Source organism: Phalacrocorax carbo, chromosome 18, assembly GCF_963921805.1.
Source record: "Phalacrocorax carbo chromosome 18, bPhaCar2.1, whole genome shotgun sequence".
In the NCBI taxonomy this organism is placed as follows: domain Eukaryota; kingdom Metazoa; phylum Chordata; class Aves; order Suliformes; family Phalacrocoracidae; genus Phalacrocorax; species Phalacrocorax carbo.
This window is the reverse complement of record NC_087530.1, coordinates 10,042,197-10,053,110: the sequence shown is the minus strand read 5'-3', so window position 1 is coordinate 10,053,110 and position 10,914 is coordinate 10,042,197. Positions and strand designations below refer to the sequence as shown.

Here is a 10,914-nt window from a genome sequence, read left to right as displayed (position 1 = left end):
GTAGTTGCTGAGACTGACTACTGATAAAGCACAGAACACAGGCTTTGATACTCCTCTGTGTCTCCATACAGCAGTTCCTGCTTCCCGGGGCGCGCTCTCAGCAAAGCTGGTCAGTCCCCGTGCACACGCCAGCATGGGGCCTCCCCACTCTGGGGTGATGCCAAAGTGTCAGTCAAGACCATGAACAAATTGGTCCTGGGACATAACAATTCCCAAGGACTAACGCTCAGCTAAAGCTCAGAAATGCAATAATCAAAGGATTGCAGTTAAAAATAATAATATTAAAATAAAGAATATCTGTAAATCAGGCAGACGGGACCTAAGGGAAGTGATCCCCTCCCTCCTTCCTTTCCTCCCTCCTAATTTGGAAGATTTTTTGTGATATTTCCAATGCACACACATTTTTCACACCCTGTGTCAAATCAACACCATCTGACCTTACCTAACAGCTAGCACTTCACGGTAAGTCTTAATTTGCAGAGCTGGCCATATTCGCTCTGACTGAAAGCACCTTCTTTCCCAGCTACCTTCCAGTGATTGTCAAGGAGGAGGCAGAAACATTTGCTCTGTCTGAAAAGGTCAACCTTGAAGTAGGGCAGAGAGACTGGATTAAAACAAAAGATCTTTTATTGTCTTCAACTGAAGAGTCTAATACAGAGCAACTACACATAGGTTTCATTCATATAAAATAAGAGAGCCTTTTATTTACACAAGTGTTCAAAGTCGCCAATGGTACCTAACAACAACTCTGTATTTGCTTTGTATTCTTTTGTTAGTTATTCCCACCGAGATGGAGCAAGCATTGGTCAGTAACACTTAGAAAAACACGCAAGAAGCTTTTGGGCAGGAACAAAAAAAAGAAATATGTTCTAAAAGAAACCAAATCCTCACGGGCGTTTCACAGGAACAAACCCAGCAGAATACTTACAGCTAACCACTGACAAAAGGAACAGTTTTCCGTGCGGGCTCAGCAGCCTAGTCATTCTCAGCCTTTATTTACTTCCCTGTCTAAGTAAATATACCCTGGACATGCACAAAACTCAACAAATACAAAAAAAGTAGAAATTTATTTAAAAGTAATTGTGCTTTTATTTATATAAAAAATTTACAATCAGACACTGTCCCGCTGTGTTTCCGAAAGCATGGTTCTCTTAAAAATGACAAAAACTTAGCTTATTATTATTATCATTATTATTATTACTTTGTCATTATATTAATAATATTAATCTTATGCTTAAGTTTTAAAACATACTGCTTTCCCTTTCCCACCCCCTCCTTCTCTGTGGTACTTGATATATATAAAAAAGGCTTTCCAATGACCAAAGGATTTCAATTATAACTAATAATAATAATAATAATAATGATAATTAATCGTACACAATTCTGTGTGTAAAATATGGCTGGTTCTAAAACAAACTACCAATGTACAAAACTGTTCTCCCTCCCCTACCCTGGGCCACCCAAGAGATAATCAGACTGTGGAAGAATTTTATCCCAGAGGCTTTCTGAGAAAACAACAATTAATAAAACAGCATATAACCCTTGAGATCCTTGTCTTTGGTGTGGAGGACATTACTGATGGGCAGCCAGAGCTGCTCTGCTGAAAACACTGGGACACTAAGGCTTGTTGTCTGGACTGCTGCAGAAGCCTCTGTTGGGCCAAGGGTCACCGATGCTTTGGTACGACTACCAGCTCCTCACACCCCACCACCCAGTGATGCCAGAGGATCCCCCCCACACCCCTGCTCTGCATCCCTCCCCCCATCTCCCTCCCTGTAGCCCCATCACCACCTCGGGGGCTTTATGCTCGCTTTCGTCTTCCTTCCAGGTTTCGGAAGCTGGACGGTCTCAGCTTCATCTCTGCAAACTGGATGGAATATTCGTGGCCCTTCCAGTGGAACCAGTTGACTCCCTGCAAAGACAAAGATGAAGTGTGGGAGGTCACACATTTGCTTCTCCTGTTGTCAGCCTTTACTGCTCTCGTTCGAGCTTGCAGGCTGTTCTCTGACTGGGGAACAGAGGCGCAACAAGCTGGAAGGGCTTTGGGAAGCACAGGGCTCTGGCTGCTAGCATGCACTACCTGTACAAACCAACCCACACGCTGGGCCCCAGAGCTGCCCCGCTTTGCCTGGCTTTCATGGCAGGAAGAACTTTCTGTTTCACATTTTGAAAACTACAGTTGTCCCCTGCATACTTGGGATATTCCCTTGGAAAATCATACAAAACCATCAGTATTTCACCAGCTGACATTAAATTAGTGGTTTTGTGAGCAACTGCTCATATCTTTCCCTATGACCCTTTGGTCTGGAGAGTGGGCTTGGTTGGTGCTCTGACGTCCGGCTAGCTGACCCTCCAGACCGATCCATAATTGCAATTCATGTAATGCATTACGGAAGCCTTCAAGCACCAAGCTCACCTGACTGTGGCTGTTGTCACCGTATCTGCCCATCAGATTGACTCGGTGACAATTCTTGTACCAGAATGCTCCCTTGTATGACAAAGCACAGTTGGTGATGGCAGAATCGTTGTCCTTGTCAAAGGTGGAGAAGGCCCTTCCATTATGGTATGTCATGGAGTCACCTGGATGGGGGAGACGAAAGAAAGAGCAAAGTCAGTGGTTTGCCTAGTTAGTTTACATGGGAGCGTTTCTGCAGGAAACGTCTGTCCTGTGCCGTTCACTCCCTGTAAAGCCTGGCTGTGTATCTAAGTTTTTTAAAATTGAGTTGGTTTACTACAGAATGAAGTACACATTTTTAGTCATTGGAGGCAAGTGAAAATGTTTTCCCGGGTGGTCTGTAATCCTCAGCTTATTAAGTGGTTTTTCATGCAGCTCAATTTCCACACTTATTGGCCCTGTACAGAAGGAAAAAATGAAGTCCAAAGGGACCTCCACAAGGAGTGAGTCAAGACAAAAAATCCTTCGCACTTAGCTGGCCCGTGCAGAAAAGGTACCCATCTTCATCAGCTGGAAACACAGAGAGGTGTCTGCCTACTGTTGCCTTCCCACTCCCAGGGTCTGGGTGCCCACTTACAGCTGGGTGCCATAGGAGCAGCCGTCTGTGTACGCCTGAAGCAGAGCTCACATTCATGCAGCTGTGTTGCTCCATCCGTTAATCTTACGCCTGAATGCTTAGGAAGATGAAGTAGTAGGATTGAATCCTACTAGCTGTAGTAGTTACTACTGCTCTGCATCAAGTGTTTGCCTTAAATACACATTAATTCTACTACTGCTGCATATTCTCTGTATCCCTACTGGCTGTGCATAAAGTTCATGGGATGGTCACAAGGCAGAGTCCATACACAGGCATCTCTGTGGTCTCATGCACCTTGCAGCATGAAAAGTATCTCCTTTTAAGACATCCTGTGGAGCTGGATTTATCTCTTAATCCTCTGAAGCCCTGAAGAGGACTCAATAAGGGCTGCAGGGTTTGCCCCAGTATGATTACAAAAGCCAGATGATTTGTTCAGCAAAATTACAAATCATGCGTACTCTTCTGCATGTTCCACTGACAAGAGATGAGGCTGTGCCAAACTATTATTAGCTACATAAATGACAGTCAAGCGTTGGCCAAATGAGATATGTGGCTGTTTAATATACTTGTTTATATTCTGTCGTAGGCATGCCATAAAATGTGGCACCTAAATGACTAGAGGATTTAAAATGGAAACATAAAATGTATTGGTATGTTCATATTTTCAAACACCTGACAGATAAGCGGTGCCTGCTGTGATGATGATCTGCAACATTCACACACTGTTACCTTGAGCCAACTGGGAGGATATTGCAAATCTGAAGAAAAAACAAATATTTCATCTCACCTGCTGTGCCACTGTACCCATCCACTCTTAGCCGGTATCTGCTCTTCGCGTCCCCAACGCCGAACCTGTCGTAGACAGCGTAAGCTGTCTCACCTTTGTCGCGCAGATCCACACGCAGCTCGTACTGGCCCTGAGAAGTGATCTTGTGGAGGTTCTCCAGACCTGTGGAAATAAATGAACAACCCATTTGTCTCCCCAAGTTTATTTGTCTACCATCACGTTATCCCATAAAGGAGATCATACTGGCCTGTACAGACAGAACAGGGCATAAATGCTGGTGAGGAAAGTGAGGTATTTCAGCTGTAGGGTAATGTAACCAAATAGAAAAAAACAGGCTGATTGAGACACCTCTTCCTTTCAAATCACAGCAGCAGGTAGCCCTTTGGGAAAAGTAATCAGAATTGTGCTGTGTGATCGTCGTTGCCTTTCATTTACAACCAAATAATACGTAGCGCAATCTTTGAAAATTTGCTTTTTACTTCTGTTTTCCCCACTTCGCTTTTGTTGCTGGGGGTGTCCTAGGAGTAGAGGAAGAATGTCTGCAGTTCCTTCTTGGGTTACCTCCTGACTTCCTTCAGAGCACCAGTGAGCATTGGTTTGGTACGTTTGGTGACCCAGGAAGCATGACAACTAGGAACAGCAGCTGAAGGGACTGGCTTGGACCTGGCCATTTCAATCTCCCTTGCAGCATGCTGCCCCTAGCCTCCTTCATGCAGATTATGTTCCCGTTCACAAATGTTCTTGCCAACTAAATGGAGGCTTCAAAGTGGTTCCTATTCTTTTGGGCTTTGTGTCTTCTTTTTCAAAAAAGACAAATTCTTGCTACTTACCTATCCAGAATTCATCCTTGGGATCTCCAAAACCAGCCGCATAAGTCTTCCAGTTCCTGTAGAAGTCTTCCTTTCCATTTTGACGCCTCAGGAACACCTGGAACACCACGTGCAAGCAGTGTTACCAACAGACTGCCTTTGACATAAAGGACACTAGCAACGAGGCTTTACAAATGCAGAGGTTGGCATCGTTTCTCCCCAGCCCTCCCCACCCAAAGCAGCAATCTCACTGCAGCTGCTGAATTGTACCAAGTCTGTTGAATGCTCCTTGTTTTTATTAAGTCTCTAGGTTATCTACTGGGTTCCCAGGCCTCCCTGAGTGATGCGGCCTTTTAGTTCCTCCTCTCGGCTTTAACAGCCCCTTGCAGTTCTGTATTTCTCAGCCAGGACCCTCTACATGCTCTATCTCCTAGACATGCATTTCTCCAGTTCCTCCTTTCTTCCTGTGCCGTGGGCGCCTCTGACACGTTCAGGTTTGAAGATACCAGGGCTGGCATTTTTATTGCCATTCGTTTGCTGTCCGAGTGGGATGTGTCCCTTGTATAATGGCCTGGGAAGCCTGGCAGCCACCCCGCCACGTGGCTGCTGAACAAATGCTTTTTCTGGCCTGTGCTTTAATGTCCTTCGCTGTCTCTCTCATTCAAATAGGGTCAAGCTGCCCTCCTCTCACTTAATTAGCTATTTAGAAAGTATGGTCATTTTGGCAACTCCTATACCCAGTGGAGAGAGATCAGTGCTTTTCCTGGGTGCTGAAACCACTGAAGTGACCCACCCTTTGGAGACACCTCTCTCTGCTCTGGCTACAGAACGAGCTGGTAACCTTGTTCTAGGCACCTAGGTGTCCTACCTGAGATAAAACTCCCCAAATCTGTAGAAATGTTAGCCCTACTCTGATAATAGAGCACTATGAGGGATGCCATAGATGAGCTGGGATGGGGTCTGCTACCCCTGCTCTTGGCTCAGGCAGATGTGCGCGGGGGTGATGCGGGCCCTCTCCCTCTTACTCACAATCCATCCGCCCCCGTCCTCGGCCATGTCGCAGAAGACTTGCAGAGGCTGAGCCTTGTCCCCATTCAGGTAAATTGTGTAGAGCCCAGAGGTAGTTTCTCCATTCAGGAGAGCCTGGGAGCAGTCTTTAGGATAAGGATAGAGAAGACCAGCTGCATACAAAAAAAGAGAGAGCAGTCCTTAAGAAATCAGCAATTACAAGGAACTTGTTGAATACAGGTGACTCATGAAAATCTGTTGTGTGTCACTGGCACAGCCAGGTACAGAGCCCAGGAACAGGCTCGTAGTTGCTGTCCTACATAAAAAGATCCACAGTAAACAGCAGATGATGTAAATTTTTCTTTTGAATATGCTTTTGCACATCTGTCTAGACTTCTGGAAGTGCTGTGAATGGCAGATAACTACTCCCTGCTATGATAGGAGTGCATCCTCCAGCTAAATATTTAAATGGCATGAGCTGTGTTTGCAACTTTTGGGTAAAACCAAATCCACCAACCTCTGATTATGTGACAGAAAAGGGAGGGGGAAATACAAAGACAGGACTACAGCCAAAAATAAATAAATTGGGAATATTTTGCTAGCAAGCACAATATTAAGTATGTCATAAAACTAGGCTTTTAAAAAACAAAGCCAAGAATAACAGTGGAAACTACAGGGAAATCTCATTAAGCATTTCTTTCTGATAATAAGCTAATAGCATCACCGCAGTCAGAACAATTTCTAACCCCCCAAAAAAGCTTTACTTTTTTTCTTTTTATATTCACTTAGGCCATTAACCTTTTCAGCCAATGGTCTAATTAAGCGATTTTCTAAGTATGTCCATAGGAGAGTTTTTAACTGTGGCTGCTCACAGCGTGGGTGTTGCTCCCTTTCCAGTGTGTTGCACATCCCTGCCTGTGCCTCAGCTGCAAAGAATTTGCATCAGCTTTGGGATTTGGAGAAAAGCGTCTCTCTGCAGGGAGCTACTTCAGTGTTCACTAAACAGCACCCAAATGTATGTCGAGAGTTAAGGACAGGCTTAAGCATCTGCCTGAATGAGGCTGACGCTGTTTTTGTATGGGTGAAGGCACCCCATTCAGCCCCACTTGGGGTCAATTTGCCAAATGGCACTTAAATACGCCCGGTTTTAATTCTCCTCCTGTTTCTGGTTGTGGATTGTTGCCACCCTGCTCTACACAAGGAGTGACCATGAGCAGGCTCGGGGCTACATGATGTTTATTAGCACCGCTGTGAGTCCTTGGGCTGAAGTTGGTACAAGAGGCAGAAGGAAGAATGGAAATGGCTGAAGGTCCTACTGGGTCTGAAAGGCTGGAAACCGTGAAAAGTGAGACAAATGACAGGCAAGGTTTCACAGTTAATACTGAACAACTCTTTCTTTTTTAATGCCAGCTATGAAGTGACCTTCAGGGAACCCAGCCTATCCTTGCATTGAGCTCACTGGAGAGCTGGAACAGACATGCTGTGTGGCTTTGTGAAAACTGATCTCAAAAAGCGGAGAAAAAAACCTGCTCAGAAATTCATCTCCTTGGACCACTGAACTGATTTGTGTGTGTGTGTGTGGTTTGCTTTATTTCAACTTAAAATGCTGATTTGTTTTAACAGCTTGCTATGCATCAATACTGAGATAAATCAGGGTGTCAGTTTGGATTTTAGAGTAATGCTTCCTTTGATATTTTACGTGGGAAAGACAGGCTGTTTCATCAGAGAGGGGATATAGAGGTGACGTGGATGGTTATAAAGAAAAGAATTTCATCCTGCCAGTCAGGGGAAGAGGACGACGCTAGAGCGCAGGGGGAACAGGGACTTTTGCACCAACACTACAAGCAGATGAAGTGCATACTGACAATTGGATTGCAAATCTTCTGTGAGGTCTGTGACTGCTTATAAGAGAGCTCAGTGCTGTCCTGAGAGCAGTAACTTATATGTTATTTCAGCTGTGCGTGCACTCGGCGGTCCTTACTTGTGGTGAAAATAGTCTGGATTGTTCTGCTCTTCAGGGGTGTGTTCAGCGCCTGGAGTTTCACCGTGTACTGGGTAGATGGGCTCAGCTCTGTCAGGCTGTAGGAAGTTGTCTCGGGGTTTAGGATGACTTCCTACAGGGAGGAGAAATAATACAGTGAAATCTCAGTGAGGAAATGTTAATAACTGGAACTGCAACATATTTTAGTTTGTCACATTATTTTTTTGTGGTAATTATTTATGGTATTTTTAACCATCTAAATTATTTAATACAAAAATTCTATTCCTCTAAGATGTTTATCAAGATAACTTCCTTTAGAAGTTCGAGAAAAGTTGTCTGGAAAAGAATATTTACCATCATAATATATAAGCTGTGCGGTTTAAAAGCAAGTCAGCATAGATGTTTACATGCCTTGAATGTGCACATTGTATAGATATCTCTGTGAAACTCAGAAAAAATTGAGAAGAATCACCCTTTAGGACAAGGAAATACCATGCTCCAGTCTTCAAAAAGCTGTTTTTCTCGAAGTTTAAGGGACTGATTTTCAGTATGCTTAGGGAATTTGTCCTCCTGAAAATGAGACCCCTTTCTGATGTACTAGGCTGGGCATCCAAAATTATGTCATTTTTTCTGGGATTCACCTCATTCATATTTAAGCATCTAGTGTCATTTGTTAAGTAGGAACATAATAAAATTATTGGAGAGCAACACGCACTTTCAAAGATTTTTGGTCTGCCTTAGGCACCTCACCTGCACAGAGATGGATTCTCCTGAGTTTAGAAAGGGGAATCCCATTCTTCGGGGTATGTGAGTTTAGTCCATGATACAGGTTTGGAATGAGGCAAAATGGTTGCTTGTGCTTTTATGCATATTGTGGGGAGATGACTGTCAAAATTCAGGCTTCAACTGAGCTTCTGTTTTAGGATATAACACAGAAGTCCTTCAGGAGGTTTAAATGCATTTGTGTTCAAGCTAGCACTGCAACAGGCACTTAGTATTTCACCGTGTTTAACTTAAGACACATGTTTATGCTCCATTGCTGGACACTTCAGAGCATCTTTACTGCCCAGTTTTGAGGCACAGCCCTTCTGGTTTGGTCACAAGTGCTATACCTTGACTCTGCCATCAATGGACTCGTAGATTAGGAGATAACTAGTGACAGGAGCACGTGGAGGCCTCCAGGTTATCACAGCTGTTTCTGACTGAACCTCAGTGGCACTTAAATCTCTTGGAGCATCCAGTCCTGAAGGAGACAACAGATCAACTGCAATCACATCTATATGGAGTTTAGTACACAGGCTGTCTTATGGGTAGCATATTAAGACAAATGAAGAAAGCAAACTTTTTATACCCAGAAATCCGAAATTAAAAAATATTTCAGCCTAAATTTTGTGATTAAAAATTACTTTTGTCATTGGAAGTTTTAAAATAAAGGTATTTAAGTTAAAATATCGGCTTGTCTCAGGCACTTTAGTTTATAAGCAGTTGTACTGAAACAAAATTGTGCATTTCATTATTGCACACAAGACAGATCCCTATTTACATATTCCCAGGAAGAAAATCCAATCCAATGATGCCTCTTTTGAATAGGAAAACTTTTCATATTTGGTCTGGCTACAGCTTTCCTTCTCCACTGCAATTATAACACTGAATTTGTATGGCTCAGCTCTTGGCTCTCTAGTTAACGCCCTGGGACAAGGCAAGTAACAGTCAGGAAGGTGAGAAACGCCCATGATTTCACTGATGCTCGAGGAAAGCCGTAAGTATGAAACCAGCTGGATACCTTCAGCATTGGTACCCCAACATCAGCCCCAAAGAGGAGCTCCTGCTTTGTGTGAGAATCTGTAGAACTGGTGATAGAAAACCTTCTGGACCAGCCACCCTGGCCTTCCACCAGAGAAAATTTGGTGCAAATACTGTCAAAATTCAAGTTTCTAGTAAAAAAACCACAATGCGCTGGCTGACTTTATGGTATTAGAGAAATGTAAGCCAGGTGGGACTAGAAGAGATAGCAGCTCTCCCCACAGTAAGGTGGGACATAGCACCTGTAGTAAACTGGGTGGAGAGGGTTTCACTCTTCTGCATGTCCTTCAGAGCATGGACACTCAGCATGTACTCAGTTGCAGGTCGGAGGCCCTTCAGGTCATACTCCACGGTGTTTCCTGATACCATCTGAGTAACTTCTGGTTCTAAGAAGAAAACACAGAAGAGACCGGGTCCCGGCATTATTCAGACATGTCATGATGTACTCAACTCCATGCTCCACTCAGTTAATTTTTTTTTTTTAATTTTTACATTCTTCACTAGCTGGGAGCAAGCACAAAATAGCGAAAGCCCAGAGCTCATCTCTCTGCTTACACATATGTTGAATCTGAATTAGCACCAGAGTCCTTTATCTAAAAGAATTAGCACTCTCTAGTGTTCATATGAATTATAACACCATCTTTTCCTTTCAAGAATACTGGTTATCTCTGTTCATGTCAGAATTGGGAATGCTTAACTAAAATGATAATTTTTTTAATGCTTCCAGCAAGACACCTCCTTCAAATAACAGCCCCCTGCCATCCATCCGCCTGAAGTCACATTGCTGCACACATTTCTGAGCATCTCTGGAGAGCTGTAATGCTGTCACTAACTCTTCTTACCATCCTCAGAAGCATAGGAGACAACGTAATTATCCACGGCAGCAATTGCTGGCTGCCAGGTTGCCAGAGCCTCAGAGTCTGTGATGTTCACCACTACTAGGCCTGACGGGCTGTCCAGAGCTGAAAGACAGAGAATAACAGAGTGAAGGAATTTGACAAACATTCTCAGCTCTGTTCAATGCTCTGTTGTAAATATATGGTATGAAACGCGCGAACACTGCTGCTTGGTGCGGCTTTTATGATCCCCTTTGGAATAATGGAGCTCTGCAGAAAAGACGTCAGTGCCTATAAAGAGACATCAAATGCCTCTACTGGAAAGGGAGGTCAATGCATGAAAAGATTAAACACTGGGAACAGACATAACTAACTATGTTCTCAGATCAGTCTTGATATCCTCAACCTTAACGGTTCTGTCAGAGCTGACGTATTTCTTTCAACACCCTCAAATCTGGACTGCTTTTTGGAGACAACTCAGGAGACAGAGCTGGGAAAAATAACTAATGTGACAGCAACTGGTAGCCATTGCGACCTTCTACCAGCATGCCCTGCACTTTTAAAAATAAACCAATCAAACAGCCAGCCAACTATCCAAAATCCCCACCCGTCCTGCTTTGTTTCCGATGGGACCCTCTTTTTCACATAGTTTTATGCT

At 43.8% G+C, this 10,914-nt stretch overlaps 1 protein-coding gene across 9 annotated transcripts in view; it reads right to left on the bottom strand.

Annotated features, from left to right (window-relative positions):
- Positions 1-609: 609 nt before the first annotated feature.
- TNC (tenascin C) overlaps positions 610-10,914 on the bottom strand; it is a 100,084-nt gene continuing 89,779 nt past the window's right edge. For all 9 annotated transcript variants that reach the window (XM_064468850.1, XM_064468845.1, XM_064468851.1 and 6 more), the window contains 9 exons: positions 10,263-10,382; positions 9,663-9,806; positions 8,730-8,860; positions 7,618-7,750; positions 5,658-5,809; positions 4,650-4,746; positions 3,820-3,981; positions 2,417-2,580; positions 610-1,912 (listed from right to left, as the gene is read on the bottom strand). In XM_064468850.1, the coding sequence (XP_064324920.1) occupies positions 1,802-1,912; positions 2,417-2,580; positions 3,820-3,981; positions 4,650-4,746; positions 5,658-5,809; positions 7,618-7,750; positions 8,730-8,860; positions 9,663-9,806; positions 10,263-10,382 (1,214 nt within the window). In that variant the 3' untranslated portion in view covers positions 610-1,801. The remainder of the gene's footprint in view (positions 1,913-2,416; positions 2,581-3,819; positions 3,982-4,649; positions 4,747-5,657; positions 5,810-7,617; positions 7,751-8,729; positions 8,861-9,662; positions 9,807-10,262; positions 10,383-10,914) is intronic.